This window comes from Diceros bicornis, chromosome 14, assembly GCF_020826845.1.
Source record: "Diceros bicornis minor isolate mBicDic1 chromosome 14, mDicBic1.mat.cur, whole genome shotgun sequence".
Classification (NCBI taxonomy): Eukaryota; Metazoa; Chordata; class Mammalia; order Perissodactyla; family Rhinocerotidae; genus Diceros; species Diceros bicornis.
The window spans coordinates 25304459-25323265 of record NC_080753.1 but is presented as its reverse complement, the minus strand read 5'-3'; the positions used below and the strand labels follow the sequence as shown (position 1 = coordinate 25323265).

General features: G+C 48.1%; 1 protein-coding gene across 2 annotated transcripts in view; it reads right to left on the bottom strand.

Moving 5' to 3' along the window:
- Positions 1-14899, bottom strand: part of MOCS1 (molybdenum cofactor synthesis 1) — a 33757-nt gene extending 18858 nt beyond the window's left edge. For both annotated transcript variants that reach the window (XM_058554434.1, XM_058554435.1), the window contains exons 1-3: positions 14724-14899; positions 7750-7876; positions 6143-6310 (exon numbers count right to left, since the gene is read on the bottom strand). In XM_058554434.1, the coding sequence (XP_058410417.1) occupies positions 6143-6310; positions 7750-7876; positions 14724-14846 (418 nt within the window). In that variant the 5' untranslated portion in view covers positions 14847-14899. The remainder of the gene's footprint in view (positions 1-6142; positions 6311-7749; positions 7877-14723) is intronic.
- Positions 14900-18807: the final 3908 nt, after the last annotated feature.

The window sequence follows — 18807 nt, the reverse complement described above, 5'->3', positions numbered from 1 at the left end:
CACAGGCAACAAAAGAAAAAATAGACAAATTGGACTTCATGAAAACCAAAAAATTTTATGCATCAAAAGACACTATCCAGAGAGTAAAAAGGCAACCTACAGAATCGGAAAAAACACTTGCAAATCATATATCTGATAAGGGATTAATATCCAGAATAATAGAGAACTCCTAAAACTCAATAACAACAACAAAAAAACACGACTCAAAAATGAGCAAAGGATTCAATAGACACTTTTCCAAAGAAGACATATAAATGGCCAATAGGCACATGACAAGATGCTCAACATCACTACTTATTAGGGAAAGGCAAATCAAACCACAATCAGATACCACCTCACACCTATTAGAATGGCTACTAGCAAAAAAAAACAGAAAAAAACACATGTTGACAAGGATGTAGAGAAAATGGAACCCTTGTGCACTGTTGGTGGGAATATAAAATGGTACAGCTGCCGTGAAACACAGTATGGAGGTTCCTTAAAAAATTAAAAATAGAATTACTATATGACCCAGGAATTCCACTTCTTGGTATATACCCAAAAGAACTGAAAGCAAGTCTCAAAGAGATATTTGCACACCCGTGTTCTTATCAGCATTATTCACAATAGCTAAAATATGGAAGCAACTCAAGTTGAGTTGCTTCAACTCAATGAATGGATTGGATGGATTATGAAATGAATCTAATGAATGGATTATCAAAATGTCATACATTCTGGGCCGGCCTCGTGGCTCAGCGGTTAAGTGCGCACACTCCGCTACTGGCGGCCTGAGTTCAGATCCCGGGCACGCACTGACACACCGCTTCTCCGGCCATGCTGAGGCCGCGTCCCACAGACAGCAACTAGAAGGATGTGCAACTATGACATACAACTATCTACTGGGGCTTTGGGGGGGAAAAAAAAAGGGAGGAAGATTGGCAATAGATGTTAGCTCAGGGCCAGTCTTCCTCAGCAAAAAGAGGAGGATTAGCATGGATGTTAGCTCAGGGCTGATCTTCCTCACCAAAAGAAAAAAAAAAAAAGTCATACATTCATACAATGGAATATTATTCAACCTTAAAAGAAAATTCTGCAATATGCTACAACATAGATGAACCTTGAAGACACTATGCTAAGTGAAGTACGCCAGGCACAAAAATACAAATTTCATATGATTACATTTATATGAGGTTCTCAGAGTAGCCAAAATCATAAAGATAGAAAGTAGAATGGTGGTGGCCAGGGGCTGGGTGGGGAGGAGAATGGAGAGTTATTGTTCAATAGGTATAGAGCTTCAGAGTCACAAGATGAAAAGAGTTATAGGGATAGATGGTGGTGATGGCTGCACAACAATGTTAATGTATTTAATAACACTGAGCTGTACGCTTAAAAATGGATAAGACGGTAAATTTATGTGTATTTTAACACAATAAAAGAAAAGAAAAAAAATCTCAGCAGAATTTTCCAGGGAACTTGATAAGCTGAATCTAAAACTTACATGGACAAAGCTTAGTATAGCTAAAGCACTGTTGAAAAAGAATAAAAAGGACTTGCCCTACATAATGGACTTATTATAAAGTGACAGTGATTAAAACTGTATGATATTGGCATAAAGATAAACAAACTGACCAGCAGAACAGAATAGAACCCAAAACAGACCAATGCACACATGGTAGATTTATGGAGGAAGTGGGGACTATTCAAGAAACCGAACTAGAAAAAATGACTCTCCATATGGAAAAAAATGAAATTGGATTCCCAAAAATCACCCACAGATTAACTAAGGACTTAAATGCAAAAAGCAAAACTTTAAACCTTTTAGTAGAAACATAGGTAGTTGTTCTGACCTTGGGTGAGATGTTTCATTAACAAGCTATAAAAAGCACGAACCATAAAAGACAAAACTGATAAATTTAAGAACTACTATTGGTCAAAAGAATTGTTACACAAAGCGTGGCTCGTTTTTTCCAACTGGGAGAAGACATTTGCAACACACATAAAGAACTTTTACCAAACCAATATGGAAGGACAAGTAACCAAGTAGAAAAACGGGCAAACGACATGATCAGGTATTACACAGAAAAAGAAATATATATGGCTAATAAACGTGTGATGAGATGCCGCACCTCATTCTTAAATCGGGAAATACAAATCAAGGCCACAATAAAATAGCATTTTACACCTGTTCCGCTGGCAAAAATCCAGAATGATAATAATGCTGAGTGTTGCAGGGTATGTGGTTCAAAAGGCTCGCTTACGCACTGTTAGTGAGAGTGCAAACCGGCACAACCACTTAAAGATAACGCTAAATTATTTTCCAAAGTTAAACATTCACATATTCTATAACCCAGCAATTCCGCTCCTAGAGAAACTGTACACTAGGGTACATGAATGAGAATAAAAATGTTTAAAGTAGCACTGTTTATGATTATCAAAAAACAACCCAAATGCTCACTAATAGAAGGAAGTGTGTTACATTCATATAATGGAACAGCAGACTGCAGAGAAAAGGAATGAATTACAACTCAGGATGACGTGTGTGAATTTCAGTTGCATCAAATGAGTAAGCCCTGAACAACTACACACAGCATGATACTTATAAAGTGTAAAAACACTGTATCTCATTTTTAAAAAGCAAGGGAATGATAAACCCAAAATTTAGGAGGGTTCCTCTCAGAGGGGGAGGTACAAGCTAGGGAAGTCCACAGAGGTGGTTAAGTTATTGCCCTTGTTCTTATTCTTCCAAAAAAAACTGACAGGGTAGAAGGTTTCCTTAGGAATTCATAACATTATTAAAATATATAAATTGGTATGAATAAAGTAAAACAGGCCATGCATGGACCAACAATGAGACAATCTCATGAACCAAGGATTATGATTTAATCTAATTCCAGGTAACTAGAGTCCATCAAAAATAAAACAAAAACTTCACCCCTTTTCAAAAACCCTCAACGGGTCCCCATTGCATTAAGCCCCTCATGGGGTTTAAGATGTGAGATCTAGATGCTGCCTATTTCATCATTTCTTCAACATAATAGAAGGAAGGGAGGAAGGGAAACAACAGAAAAGGAAAAGGCCGCAGGACTAAGTGATTCTTAGCTAAGCAACACTTGTCTCACAAGAACAACTCATTCTTGAAGTCAGGATCCAAAACAAATGCTCTGCAAACTCCTCCAACACTATCATATGACTATGTGTTTAGTTCCCTTTATTCATATTTCTTTTGGAAAATCTCAAACTTTCAATATCCAACATGCTAGCCGTGTGTGGCTATTTAAATTAATTAAAATGTAATAAAGTTACAAATTCAATTCCTTGGTCACACTAGCCACATGTCAAGTGCTCAAGGCTACCCATAGCCACACTGGCTACTGTACAGATAGAGAGCATCTCCATCACCTGGCTTCACCCCATCTCAGCTGAAAAGATGGGGCAGAGGAACCTGCACACACACAAGCCAGGCTGGAGGAGGGGATCACAGAGGACTGCAGACAGCGAAGCCTGAGCGGCTGACCTACTGCCACGGGGGGTTCTGCAGCACCAGGCCCAAGGCTGACAGCGTTCCAGGCAGGGGCCCAAAGTGATCAGGACAGCAGGCTCAGGGAAACCTGCAACCCTTGCACTCTACCCCCGGGTGGGTCCCTCGAAACCCTCGCGGGGAGGGTAGGGACATGCATCTGTGAACATCCCAGCTCTGACTGCTGTTCCCTCCCCTCTTCCTCACTGGCACCACCTGCCCTGCCCTTCAGGGTGGTTTTGCTCTGCAGTACCTCTGGGGAAACCAAGGGAGCTAGCCTGAGATGTCAGTGTTAGCAAGCATAGCACCACAGGAATGCAGGCACTGCAGTCGCCATTTGTTTTGGAGCACTGGGGGAGGGAGGGGTAGTCTTCTCCCCCCCATCAACCCACGCCCTTGGAGGCAGGAGGTAAATCCTCTGAAGCCGGTCACTGTAGCCGGAGCCTTGTCTTAACCGGCATCTATGCACTGACCGACATTTGCCCACCCCAAGCTATCGGCCAGGACCAGTCACCATGGACCATCACAGCAGGAAAGGCCCTTGAAGTGGCCGATGCACAGGTGAGGAAACTGAGGCCCAGGTAGGGAAGGCACCTGCCCAAGTTCACATGGCCAGGCAGTGGCAGAATGGAAACAGGGCTGCCAACTTTCCTGGCTCATGTTCTTCTACTGTGCAAGGTGGAGGCTTCTGTGGAGACCTCTGCGTCCTCACGTCTGTGGTCAGTCATCCTTCTCGGACCAGCAGTGATCCCTACCCCTTCTGCTCTGCCACAGGCCCTGGCACAGAGCACAGGGATTTAAGGTGGAACCTGTGCCAGGGGCAGAGGCAGTGGCCTGAACAAGCGGGCTGGGCCTCGCGGCCAGCTGAGTTCGACAGATTCAGCCCTTTCCTGGAACCCAGTCTGCCCTTCAGCTCTGAGAAGCTGCCTGGAACAGGGGGTCAGCTCCCCTGGGCCAGCTTGTCCAGCCCAGGAATGATGGCAGGATCCCAAGTCAAGTGACCAGTGGTGGCTGGCGGGAGCTGGCCATGGGGAAGGAGGGAGGAGAGGGCTGTCAGGGGTCCCTGGGTCCCTCCTAAGGGCTCCCACAGCACCTGGGCTCCCTAGATGGCCAGCTCCAGTGGCTGCTTCTGTCAATGGACTGTGGGTCCTCGACCGCAGGGCCTGCAGCTCCTTCACCTTTGTGCCCCCAGCACAGTACAGGCACATAAGGCCGCACTCCAGAGAACATTCACTGAACCAGCAAATGAGCCAGAGAGCTGAGGGTTGGGAGAGCCCACTCAGAACAGCGGGGATGGGGGTGGGGCTCAGCAATCAAGAACATGGAATCTTATTTTCCTCTGATTTCATCATTTATAATTACACGAGCAAAGGTCTCTCTCTGCCTGACCTTGGGGCTAGAATTAGTGCACAGCAAGCGGCTCCCAGGGCTGCCCCTTACAAAGCATTTGCCACGTGCTGGGCATTCCCTTGTCATCTCCTCACCAGTTCAACCCTATAAAGTAAGTACTATCTCTTCCCGGAGGCTTAGGACGGATTTTAAAAGTTGTCCAAAAGTATGCTGCTAGTAAGTGGCACAGCGGAGACTCACAGGCGGGTATGTCCTATCTCAGAGAGGGTACTTTGGACCACTCTTCATTCATCCAGCAAATATCAGTGAGCACCAACTATGTGTCAGGCACGTTCCCAGGTGCTGTGAACAAAACCTGGCCAGCTCCCTGAGAGCTGTCACAATAGTTAATGGAGGAGACAGACAATACAAAGAAAAAATAAACATACAACCAAACAACGTAACGTCAGGATGAGACAAAAGCCATGAAGAAAAATAAGGCAGGCAAAGGGGACAGAGTAGGAGTCGTCACACTTTTTCTGCAAAAGGCCAGATAGTAAATATTTTTGGCTTTGCTGGTGGCCATGTGGTCTTCATTGCAACTATTCAGCCATGAGAAATACGCAAATGACTGGGTGTGGCTATGTTCCAATAAAACTTTAAAAATAGACAGTGAATTTAGGATTTCATTTAATTTTCATGTGTCACAAAATGTTATTCTTCTGATTTTTTTTTCAACCATTTAGAAACATAAAACTATTCTTAGTTTGCAGGCCACTCAAAAACAGGTGATGGCCCAGATTAGGCCCGTGGGCTATAGCTTGCCGACTCCTGGGACAGAGAGTGGCCGGGGTGTGTATGTGGGGATGTACCTTAGACGGAGTGGTCAAGGAGGCCTCCTCAGGGAGATGATATTGAGCAGAGACCTGAATGAGGCAGGCAGTGGGCCCTGTGCTCCCAGCGAAGGGCCCGGCAGTGTGACTGGAGCAGGGGGGAGGGCGGGAGGGAGGGAGCAGGGCAGGTGAGAGGTTGAGCAGGTCAACAGGCGCCAGATCACATGGACCTCCGGGCCCTGGTGAGGACTCTGGTCTTTGTGATGGTAAGCCACTGGGCTTAGCTTTGTGTCCTTGGGCAAGTTATTAAACTTCTCTGTGCCTCATTTCTTAACCAATGGGAATAATAATAGCATCTGTCTTGGGGCGGTAGGACTGAGGGAGCATAATGCTCTAAATGAATGTTAGCTGCGATATTAACACTGGAGTCCAGCTGGATGAGGTAGGAGCTGGGAGAAGTGGTGACAACTTCCGTGAAACTCACCCACAATGTCCACCACGTCTGGCCGGATGAGTGGCTCTCCACCCGTGAGCCGGATCTTGTCTACACCTTCTTTCACAAAGAGCCGTGCAAGGGTCAGAATCTCCTCTGTGCTCAGCAAGTCAGCCTTGGGGGTCAGCGGGACACCTTCCTCGGGCATGCAGTATTGACCTGAGGGGAAGGGAGGGGACATGAAGGCAGGAAATGACTACAGTAGTCAGGGTTGCAATGTCTCCAGTCCCCAACTCTCCCACCAGGCTGGAAGCTTCTCCTAAACCCCATCCAGACAGTGAGGAGAGACCTCGCCAAATCTGAAGTGGAACAAACCCTGGGCCAGACTCTCTCTGGGCCTCACCTTTCTCATTCATAAAATGTTAACACCCCCTCCCCATTTGGCCTTAATATCCCTTGGTGGGGAAACTGAGGGCATGAGTTAAAGAAGATGAACTAGGATGAGAGCAGAGCCTGGCTTGAGGTAGGGGCATGCCAGGTCGCTGATTCCCTCAGCTCGAGGGGTGGCTGAATGGGCCATTGCTTCTGGCATCGTCGATCCTCCTTCATTTCATCTGGTTTTGGCCACCAGTTACCCCTCTGCGTGTGTCATGAGGTGAGGGAGGCTGGGAACTCCTCTTTGGCCTGGTAAAGCTGCTCTCCTCTGGAGCTACAAGTGTTCTCATATCCAGTATATCTATTTCAGGTTATCAAAAATCCCATTTTACAGGTTTGGAAAACTGAGGTTATATTTGCTCAGGGTGAGGTAGCAGAATGGGGTAAATGAAGTGAGCCCTGGCAGGGGAGTGGGGCACCAACCCCTACTACCAGTTCCTGTGGTACAGTTTTATCAACGACTGGGTCAAGATCTGTTAGAGGGCCATTTAGTCAAATTAGTGAAGGGTCCAAAATTGGTCTTTTAAGATAGAACAGAATAGGTGAAAATATCAGAACATCAGTACTGCATGTAATAGGTATTATTTGCTTAAACATTTACTATAAACAAACACATGTATTTATTGGACCATGAAGTAAATGTATTACTTATTGTGAGCTACAGCGGAAGGAAGGAAGGGAGGGAGGGAGGAAGGAAGGAGGGAGCGGGGAGGAGCAAAGACACTTTGGAAGTCCCCCAGCAGTGGATCCGCCCCAGAGCCCTCCACATGGGATTATGAAATGACTACTCTGTCAGCCTGGCCCCAGACGACTTCTGTCACGAGACTGGGGTGTTAGCCACAGGCACTGCTGTGTAGTTTAGAGTGTCCAGCACCCCACGCCCACTGGGGCTATGTCCTGAACTATGGGAACTGCAGGGAAACAGGGGGGAGAAAGAGTCCCGAAGAGTGAGAGATCCAGGTCCTATCTTAATCCTAAATCCAACAGAAATTCTGTTTTTAAATCTAATCCCAAGTAGAACCCAGCTTCCAGGATCATAAAATTCAACCTTTACCCCTGTCTTGCCCCTGAACCCCATCTGGCAAGCAAGGAAGAAGTGGGGTGGAGACGTTTGAGAAAGAGGAATTGGGAGGATTGCGAAGGATTCCTGGGTGTGGGGAGGTTTCAGAAGCCGTTTCAGCAGATGGACAGGAGCCCAGAGAGGGCCCAGGGAGGTGACTCACATCGGAGGTTGCACTTCTCGGTGAGGGAGATCCGCAGGTAGCTGTGTTGCCGGCCGAAGCTGTCGGTGAGGAAGGCAGAGAAGGGGGCCGCGTGCTCCCTCAGGAACTGCCTCCGCCTGGACAGCTCCTGCAAGGCCAGGGACGGGGAGATGTGGGCCTCTGCTCCCAGGCTGGGGGACAGGAGCGAGGAGAGCCCATCTGGGGAGACAGTCCCCTCCATCAACCGCCCCTCTCTCATCTCTGACATCTGTACAGCACTTCCCACCTTGCCATCCCTGTGGGCTCCGCAGTCCTGGGGGAGCTGAGATTCCCCCTCTCATTCGCAGATTGGGAAACAGGCCTGAAAGACCTGCCCTCAAAACCCCAACACTCAGCCCCGGGGCTTAGGACCTCTGTAGGCACGTAGCTGCCTGCCAGCCAGGCAGCAAGGCAGAGGAAAGGGCACTAACCTCTCCCAGCCCCCACCTCCTCTCCCTCAAAGGAAGCCTGTCCAGGAAGAAGCATCTCCAATACCTCTTGGACGGGTCAGGGCGAGAGAATGTGCCACTCCGCACCTGGCAACCATGCCAACTGGCAACCACGTCCAGAAAGGAGAGAGGCAGTGGGTAACTGAGAGGGATGGTGGCCTGGGCCACCGCGGCTGTGCTGCCTGGGACATGGTGAGTCACCTCTCCAACCCAGGCCTCCCGTTCCTTACCTTTGCAACAGGAGACAGAACAAGCTCAAAGCAAAATCACTAACTGCGGAGGCTGGGTGTCAACAAGCTGCCTCCCCCTTAACTACCCCCCTGTTGATTGGGCTCCCTGGGGCCTCCCCACTGCCTAGGAGGACCCCACAGGCCAAGCCATGAGGAGCAGCTGAGAGCTACACCTGGCCGGGGAAGGTATACCCATGGGAGGGCCCCCCGCATGCAGAAGGCATCTGGGCAAGGACAGCACAACCAGGGACACCTGCAGAAGGACTGAGGCCACCAGTCTCAGGAAGGCAGAGTGGAGGGGCCAGGATGACCATCCCGCTAACCCCACGCAGAGACTGCTCTAGTACTTATCCTTCACCCTACCCATTGCTAGAAGGAAGGATTATGCACCCATCATCTGGGGCCAAAGCGGGAGGAACTTGCTGGAGGCTCCCTGCAAGGCCCAAACTCGTCCTGGGGAGAGAGGCGGCAGCCAACCTCACCCTTTCCAAGTCTGAGCTAGTCTGATCTCTCTCCTCCTCGAGAGCCAACCCTGGGTCGTGACAGATGCTGACAAGATAATTGCTCCATAGAAGTAACATCTGCAAAGCATCTTAATGGTTCCAAAGAATGTTCTCTTTTTAATTCCCACACCTACACCGTAAGGGATTATTATAACTAAGGCTCGGATGGGGTCCAAAAACATCCTTGGCAGAGCCAGGATTCAAATTCAGGTCTTCTGATTCTAAGTTCTAAATTCTTTCCTCTATTTGCACAGGGTGAGTCCAAGAAGGTAGAGGAGACAGCACACAGGGTGGGGAGAAGTCATTTCTCTAGAATCTTTAGAACAGAGAAATCATGACCACAGCAGTCTACGGACAGGGCTCTGGATTGGGGGCAAGAACTCCTGGTTTCCGGGCCAGCTATGACCTGACATACTGAGAAAGTTCCCTTACTCCTCCAGGACAGTTTTCTCAGGTGTAAGATAAGAACACGGTTATGGATAAGGTTGTGGCTATGCTAGGGGATGGGGGGCAGTCAGGATGCTGGTAGGTAAACACCCAGGATTATCATGATCCTGTAATCTAAGACAGCAGAAGGCCTCAGGCCCTCCTGAGGTCCAGGGTAACTGTCCACCTGCACTCAGGAGGAAGAAACATTTACTTCAGTGAGCTCCTCAGCCCTAGCAATGCCTTAGAACCATCTGGGAAGCTAAGGACAAAAATTCCACGGGAGAACAACTGAATTCGGATCTTGTTTTTATTCGGCGCTTGTAATTTTAATCTCTCCTGGTGATTCTAATATACAGCCAACAGCAAGGGCCACTGATTGACTCAGCAGACAGAAGGGATATGAGCATGTACAGGGGTGCTTCCATGATTTTCCTGGGTCCATAAAACTGATCTCATTCTGCCCACCACACGACCAGTTTCCCACGTCCTCGGAGAAACCCTGCTCACAGTCCCACGAGAAGAAACCAGAAGTCACTTCTCTGACCTGTTTATAGCAGACTATAATCATAACAGTAACTTCCTCCCTCCCTACGCACCCACCGCCTTTCCACTGGTACTCTTGGGGATGGGGCAGGGGACACTCCAGAGTCAAGAGCCCCATCGACCACCAGAGTCCAGGAGATCTGACACCTGGGAATCTGGATTTATGGCAGAGTTGTACCCTCTTCTCCATCAATAGCTATTGGCAATTCGGTAATTAGTTAGTCACCCTAGATCCCACCTCCTCACTTGCAAAGATGTCCCCCTCACCCTAATCTTAACGTACTAGGGGAGCTGGTGAGGAAGGAGCCCAAATAAATCCAGGAATTGGGAGCGAGTGAGAGGAATAAGGACTATGACTCAGCAGAAACCAGAGAGCAAGCAGTGTAATGGGACAATTAAGAGTGGAATTAGGCATGGCGGGGGAAGAGGCAGGCCAGGTTTCACTTTTAAAACATGCAGTAATCTTATCCAGCTTCATTCAGACTCTGTACTTCTGGCCAGTACCTGACCTAGCCTCCTCCACACACATTCTCACCCTGCTAGGCTTGCAAATGCCTCACTTGGATATTAACAAGCCTCATCCCTACCTCTTCTCTCCTCCAACACTGCATGTCCTACTTTCTTTCTTCATTTTTTTTTTCCCCCTTTCCTTTAAACCCCATGGAGGAAAAAAATACCAGCACCAGTCAAAAGAGCCTGGCCCCCAGAGAGAATTACCAGGCAGGGTCGACAGCGATGCCTCACCCAGGAACAGATGGGACATGTCAGAAGTGATAGAAGGCCCTTAGGTGCTCATATTCCCAGGGCCCCAGCCTGGACCAGGCTGCTCCCCCTGTGTGGAAGCCTTCCCGCCTGACTCGGTATCCCAGGGTCTACACAGTATGTCTTAGCAAGTGTCGAACCCCTGTGTCAATGAACAAATAGGCTGGTCCCTAGTCCAAAGAGAAAAGCAGTATGTGCAAAACCTAGTTACACCGGGGTCATCGTTCATCTCCAGGCTGGTCTCTACTGTCAAAATGGTTTGGCCTACTGTAGCGGTTCTCAACAGCGGCTGCACTTCTCCATCACCTCAAGAGCTTCTAAGAAGCACTGATGCCAGAGCCCCACCCTGAAGATTCTCACTCAACTGCTGTGGAATGGGGCCCTGGCTTTGTTTTTGGGTTTTTTATTAAGTGCCTCAACTTTTTACTCTGCAGCTCAGGATGAGAACCAGTGGCCCAGCCACACCAGGATCAGGAGCTATTTTAGCCCGGGGAGAGCTGCTGCGGTTCTGAGCGTAGGCTTTGAGAGCAGGTAAACCTGAATTACAAGCCTGGCTCTGTTACTAACTAGCTGTAGAGCAAGTCGCCAAAATTCTTTAAGCCTTAGTTTCCTCATCCATAAAGTGTGGATAATAATTCTACCTAACTCAACTAGAGGAGTTCCTGGCACACAGGAGGTATTCAATAGAGATCACTGCCATTTTCTTAATATAATTCCTACTTACATATATTCATTCATTAAACAGATATTCATGCAGGAGCACTGGCTATGTGTGCTATGACTAGTTTTCCCACTCTTGTCAGCTTCGCCAGTCCTGCATGGCCTTCCAACCCTACTTAATGGCAGATGGCCCAAGGCTGGGGTTTCAGACCTGCTGTCACACCACCCAAAGCAGGACAAGTGGGGTCTGGGCTCCCCCAGGACCACAGATACTAGTGCTAGGAACCAGGCACTGGGCAGCCTACCATATGCAACTGGTAACATCTTATCTACATACCCCATGAAGCTTGAGGTGGAGGGGAGTGGTACAAAGAAGTTAGTTTAGGGAAGGATGCTGCCCTCAAAGAACCTTCCAGAGTATTTAGTCCCTAACCTTGGGCATTTGATTTGAATGATAAGCACCAGCCCCCAAATTGCTCTAGAGTGTAAAGAGAGTAGCAGGATTACTCAGGGGTAAAAGAGCACATTTCAAACTCAAATATCAGTGGCCCCAATTTACTTGCCATTTGGGAAGATATATACCAGGGGTGACTTAAAACTAATCTATCAAATGAGAGGACCTAGTGAAGTTTCCAGCCCCAGACCTAGATCTCCCATCTCCCTCCATCCCACCCTAAGGGTGGGGTCTCTACACCTCTGGCTCCTGGCACAGACAGCCACACTTCACTGAAGGAGAGATTTTCAGGAGATGGGCAGGATGGGAGTCAAGATAATCCCCTGAAAGGTCTTCTTTCCCTCCATGTGTTACTGCCCCAGGCCAGGCCCTGCTGTCCCCTCCTACCTTCTTCTACCCCCAGTTCCTTCCTGCATGACCCGCTCTCCAACATTTGTTCTTTCTGGCCCCCTGAACAGCTGGGTGCCTTTACCTACAGAGTCACCCTCTCCCCCACCTCTGCCCCAAAGCAGCACACCCAGGACCTGAGGCCAGCCCCCTGTTGCCCCAGCAAAGCCTGCACGGAGCCTGAGAGGGAGAAAGAGGGGTGTAGCGCTTCTGGACTGGGGTAAGCCCTGCAGAGATGACTGTCTGGGCCGCCCCCGTCAGGATGGCAGGTAGCTGTGTCTCCCCCACCCACCTCCCCTTTCCACCTATAGAAGCGGCTCCACCTGTCTTTGGACCAAGCCCAAGGCTCCCTTTCCACTGTCCTCACAGCCAGCTCCCATTCCACACCTCACATCTCTCCCACACCCACTCACTGACACACAGATAACACCCAGTGGCTTTTCCCTCTGTCTCTCCAAGCACCTCCCATCCCAAACCAGACACCCAGGGCCCTGGGGGTGGGGGGGTGTGGGCATAGGCACCCTGCAGGAAGGGAACAAGGGACAGAGGTTCCAGATGCCCCACCCCTGCTCCTGCCAACTGGCAAGTCTGTGGAAGGCTGAACATACATAACTCTGGACTTGTCTCACCTCTAAGATTCTCTTCAAGACGTGCTGTGCTCTCCCCGACTGTGTAAAGATGGGCTGGTCCACCCCTCGGTTTTAATGACATGAAGAGAGGGGAAATGACAGCCCTGGGAGCCAGGTGAAATTGGAGGCAGAGCAAGGGTGAAAACTTGGGCTCCCAGTCCAGTGCTCTGTCTACTATTCCATGTGGCCCCTCTCTAGTGGGGGTTCAAACAGCCAAAAATACCCGCTGACTCCACTGCCTGCAAAGCACCATGTTAAGCACTGTGGGGAAATACCTAGGAGGCAGGGAGCACCCAGCACTCAAGGAGCAACCTGTCTGCCGAGGGTAACCCTAGTGGGGAATGTCCAAGATGGGAGATCTGTGACAAATAGCTGACAGAATGATTATCTTGAGTGTCCAGGTGGGAGGGGACTAACGGGACGCAGCACGTGCCAATGGTAGCAAGGATAATAAAAATTACAACAAACATATACATAACAGACTTACGCGTGCCAGGCTTTGTCTAAGCATATATTAACATATGTTAACTCTTGATCCCTATAACTACCCTATGAGGTAGACACTATTATTCCCATTTTACAGATGAGACCGAGGCACTGAGAGGTGAAGGAACTTGAAGTTCACACACCGAATAAATGGTAAATCCAGGCATTCTGCTCCAGAGCCCATCTTCTTACCTGCTAATTGCACCTCCCCTCACAGCATAAAGGAAAGGGTAGGGTCAGCCTCTCCCCCGTTCGCCCCACAGGTTAACTTCAATGAGTCCCCTCACCCAAAACATAGACTCTACCTACAGCACATGGTTTACTGTGAGGACTAAAGCACTTAGCACAGGTCCTCTCGTGAAAGGTACAAGATAAATCCCTTCTCTTGAATTCTTTCAAGATCTCAGCAATTTTTGCTTTCCTATTTTTCCCTCAGTGAAGTTCAGAGTTCAAGAATACTGAAAAACTTCTCCACCTCCCAGCAGTGGGGCCTGCTAACTGTAGATCCCAGAGGGCGTCAGATTTGGGAAAAGCAAGTTAGGCTGAGGCCCTCCCCCGCATTGAGCAATAGTTCGGGGGGGGGGGGGGGGAGCATGATCCAATGAATCCCAGGACATGAAGCCGTGTGCTAACAGATGGGAAAGAAAAACCACATTGGTCTAGAAAAGAGGTTTCACCAAATGAAACAAGACGCTTCTCCCCAAATTATTCTTTCACCACATGGGCAAAAGAACAAACCTAACACTTGTTATAACATGAATCACTCTGAGGGGTGCTGTCATCCCAACCCTAAAGAGACACCAGAATCCCTAACTTGGAAGAGCCCAGGGTCTGCTCTGTTCTGCTCTAGAATGAGGCTGAACCCTCCTAAGGGAAATGAAGATGAAACAGAAAGTCAGCCAAGGGCAGGTCACAGAGCCCTGTGACTACAGAAGTGACAACTGACTTGGTGGCACCAAGGTGACATTTTTACTGTCACACTATGAAGCAGGGTGTCTCAAGAACATCTGATCACACACAGACAACCTCCCCTGGGAGGATAGGGAGGAAAATGTTTAAGGAAGAGGTTGGGTGTGAGGCAGGGCTGGGAGGGGTACTAACATCTCATTGGACCCAAAGCCCTACCCGCCTGCTCGCCCATCTCTGGTGGTCACTCAGACCCGGAAATGGGTGGCATGGCTGGGTGGGCAGGGAGGTTTTTAAGCGAGACCCTAAAAAGCCCCCCACCCCCACCCCCGGCTGGGGTATCTGGTGAGACTGGGCAGTCTCTCTAGAGGACATCATTCCACTGCTCTCCCTACCCCCAATTAAGCACCCAGAGGTCCCTCCCAGAAGCACCGGACGGGCCAGGCTGCTTCTCAGAGTAAGGGGCAGCTTGCCAGACCACCCTCTTCCGGGAAAGGTGTGGATGCAGGGAGGCTCACCTCTGCAGCATGCTGGGAGGGCTCCCCGGGGCGGGGCTGTGTCACCGGGGCCCCCGAGCTGCAGCTCCGAAAGCTGGACCTGAGGACTCGCCGCACCATCCGGGACACCGTCTGCGCCGCCATGAAGCCTGTTGCCCTGGCGAGGCTCCACGGGGTAGCCGGCTCGGAAGCGCAATAGCCGGGACTCGCTGCCCTGGGTCATAGCGGCAGGGGCGGGGCTGGGGCGGGACCCACGCAGCCAATCAGCGAGGGCGCCGCGCAGCCTTCTGGGAGTTGTAGTCTCCTCCCTCTGCTCCTTTCCTGGGCTGGGGAAGCGTAGGGCTCGGAAAGCGCAAGTTTAAACTCAACAGGAGATCTCAGTTCTTACCCTCCAGAGCTCTCTGGCTGCTCTGGTCCCAGACTTAGGTCGTGGTGTGACTGGCACAAAGTGCTGTAGGCAGATGAATGGTGCATTGCCTTGGGCGCAAAATTTAAGGGGGTGCCAAAAAGGTAGCTTATCAAATAATATTTTAATGCATATTTTAAAAAGTCAGAATCAATGCAAAAAAAATCCCATGATGAACAAAATTTCAACACTTTAGATAAAAACAAGATCCGACCCTGCATGTTTAAGATTCATTTCACTTCGTTCATGGTGGTCTAGGCCCTGGTTGTAGGATAGTCAGCTGCCTCTTTCAAGATACCCTTCTCCAATTGTGCCCCAAAAGGACATTAACAGTCTTGGCCTCTCTGGTTAAAAAAGGAGTATACGGGAAGAAGTCACAGAATGAGTGGATATCATTTCTGGAATGCTTCTGACACACCAAGCACCAGGCTAGACATCATTCAATACTTGCAATAATCTTGCAATTGATAGAATGTCAATTTTGCAACTGAGGAAACTGAGACTTAGAGAGGTTAGGTAATTTTCCCAAAGACACACAGTTGATAGGTGGCAAAACTGGGGTTTAAACTCAGGACAATCTGACTCCTAAAGTTAAGATTCAGTATATATCAGGAATTGGGGAGGGGGGGGGAGGTGTCTTTCTCTCTCTCAAAAACAAAGATGGATGGTAATGAACATTCATTAATGAACCTATGTACTAACAGTCATTATGCTCAAACCAGCCTATCTGTTGTATCCAAAACTCTTTTTGCCATGGAATTGCGAGAATCAAACATTGACTGGAACATACTAGCTGCCAAGTGTACATTAGGAAATGGGGATACAGTTCTTGGTCTTGAAGAATTGACAGACTAGTGCAGAGGAAAGGATAACTGACTATAGCTAATTGGTACAAATGCAGCAAGACTGGCAGAAAACCTGGGATAATTTTAGCCTTAGATGCAAGGTGAGTTTCTTATGATGTTCTTCAAAGTTCAGACAATACATTGCAGGGGGTGAGGGTGCGTCTGGGTATGTCTGAAACTGGTGGGACAGGCCTGATAGAAGTCTATTTGCAAAGGGCCTGAGGCCTGTTCAAGCTCTGTCCACTGCTAAGTTTGATGTCTGGATTTGTCAGGAGAACTGGGTGTGGAGATGAGAAGGACAAAAAGAAGGTTTTTTGTAGGTATGAGGCCTGAAGAGCTTCCAGGAGAGGACTCAACCTCAAGGAAGGAGCCATCTGACATAATGAATTTGATCTGGTCGTGAGTCCTTAGAGTTTGGAGGAAGCAGAGATTCTGAGTCTGTGTCTTAGTTCTTAATCAACTCTGTCCCCAACTATAGTGGTTTCTAATGACTACTGTAACAAATTACCACAAACTTGGTGGCTTAAAACAAAATTTATTTTCTTACAGTTCTAGAGGCCAGAGTCTGAGATGAGTTGTACGGGGCTAAAATCAAGATATTGACAGGAACATTCCCTCCAGACACTCTATGGGAGAATCTGTTTCCTCTGCCTTTTCCAGCATCCACAGCTGCATTCCTTGGCTCGTGGTCCCTTTATCCTCAAAGCCATCAGCGTAGCATCTTCTTTCTGCGACTCTGCTTCTATCTGCTTCCATCCCATGGCCTGCTTCCCTTCTGTCTTAAATCTCTCTCTGCCCCCTTATAACAACACTCGTCATTGCATTTAGAGAGCACCTGGATAATCTAGATGAGTTTTTCAATGTGGATCCTTCTTGGGGGCTGAGGGACAGAAGACAGAGAGAGAAGGTGGTAGTGTATGGAGAGAAAGATCTACCTGTTGGCCAGAAACCAAATCACTGGAGGGAATTAAATTGTAGGTGTTAAACCTTTTAAATGAGCCCCTCAAGATGATCTTGTGCCCTCACTCAGTAGCCCCACTCTTTGAGCCCATCTAAAATGCCACCAGATGCATGAAGCCTTTCTAGATTCCACCCTCTTCATCCAAATTGTATGTGATTGTTCCTGCGCTTGGGCCTTATCGTCACTTTCTATAGAACCTTGGAACTCCAAGGCTGAGCAAAACCTTACAGCTCATTCAGTTTAGCTTGTAAGCTGAAATGTCTGTGATTGTGAATCTATGTGGACACATGCAGTGCTGGGAAACTTTCTGATTTCCTGACATTGTTCCACTTAAATACCTCTTTGGCTATTAAAATTCTTACTCGTATTGAGCAGAAATGTGGCTCTTTCTTTCAACATATGGTGATTAAGTGTCATCCAGGCCACACCCTCTGCTAATGGCTGTGGATAAGGAAATACCTTCAGGAACTCACAGCCTAGAATAGGGCTCTGATCTCAAGATCCCATGGATGGATTTGGGAGGACCCATAGACCCCTGAAATTGGTTGTATGATATTATATATGTGCATTTTTTCTGGGGAGTTGTGGCTTTCATCACGTGCTTAAGAGGCCCATGACCAGAAAGAGAGAATACTGGTCTAGAAATTACCCTTGTGTGATATCCTCCTATTGGCCCTATTTTTACCCTGTGGGGCTATTGCATCTACCCTCTCTTTCATTTGAGAGCCTGAACACAATTTCTCTCCTCTTCAAGGTACACTGCAGCAATTATTGTCAACCCTTGTACACAACATCATGTGAGTCACTGTGCCATTTTAGTCCATCTTCCCAAATACACTTTGGTTTGTCAAAGTCCCAGGGGCAGATTGTATTTTTAAAGGATGGCTGCAGGGGCCAACCCAGTGGCAATAGCGGTGAAGTTTGCATGCTCTGCTTTGGCGGCCCAGGGTTAGCATGTTTGGATCCCGAGCATGGACCTACACACCGCTCATCAAGCCGTGCTGTGGGGGCATCCTACATGCAAAATAGAGGAAAGTTAGGACAGATGTTAGCTCAGGGACAATCTTCCTCACACAAAAAGAGGAAGATTGGCAACAGATGTTAGCTTAGAGCTAATCTTCCTCACCAAAAAAAAAAAAAAAAAAGGCTGTAACAATATCTCCTGTCTCAAGTTCCGCCTGAGCCGTGCTGTCCGATAGAAACTTCTGCAATGATGGAAATAGTTTAAGTCCTCATTAGTGACTTTTGAGTGACTATTGAGCACTTGAAATGTGGCTAGTATGACTGAGGAACTGAATTTCTAATTTCATTAAATTTTAATTAAAGAGTAAACAACCATGTGTGGCTAGTGGCTACTGGATTGCTCAGCATTGCTCTAGAACCTTGTTTTCCCCATCAGGAAGTAGAATTATTTCTCCTCTGCTTGCATCTAGGTAGGTTTGTAACTGGCTTGTAACCAATAGAATATGGCAGAAGTGATGCTGCATGACTTCTGAGGCTAGATTAGAAGAATATGATGCAACTTCCAACTTAACAATTTACCTCTCGTGATCTGGTCTCTGGCTGGCTGGAAGATATTTCCCTGCTTATCCCCCCATCCCATTCTCTCCCCACCTGTCTGCCATTTCCCAACCCCTAAAAAAGATCCAGGACAAAACGTGGAAGCAACCAAGACGTCCTTCAGTAGGTACAAGGATTAATAAACTGTAGTACATCTAGACAATGGAATATTATTTCAGTGCGTAAAAGCAATGAGCTAATTAAGCCATGAAAAGACATGGAGGAAATTGAAATGCGTATTACTAAGTGAAAGAAGCCAGTCTGAAAAGGCTACATACTGTAGTTGATTCCAACTATATAACATTCTGGAAAAGGCAAAACTATGGAGACAGT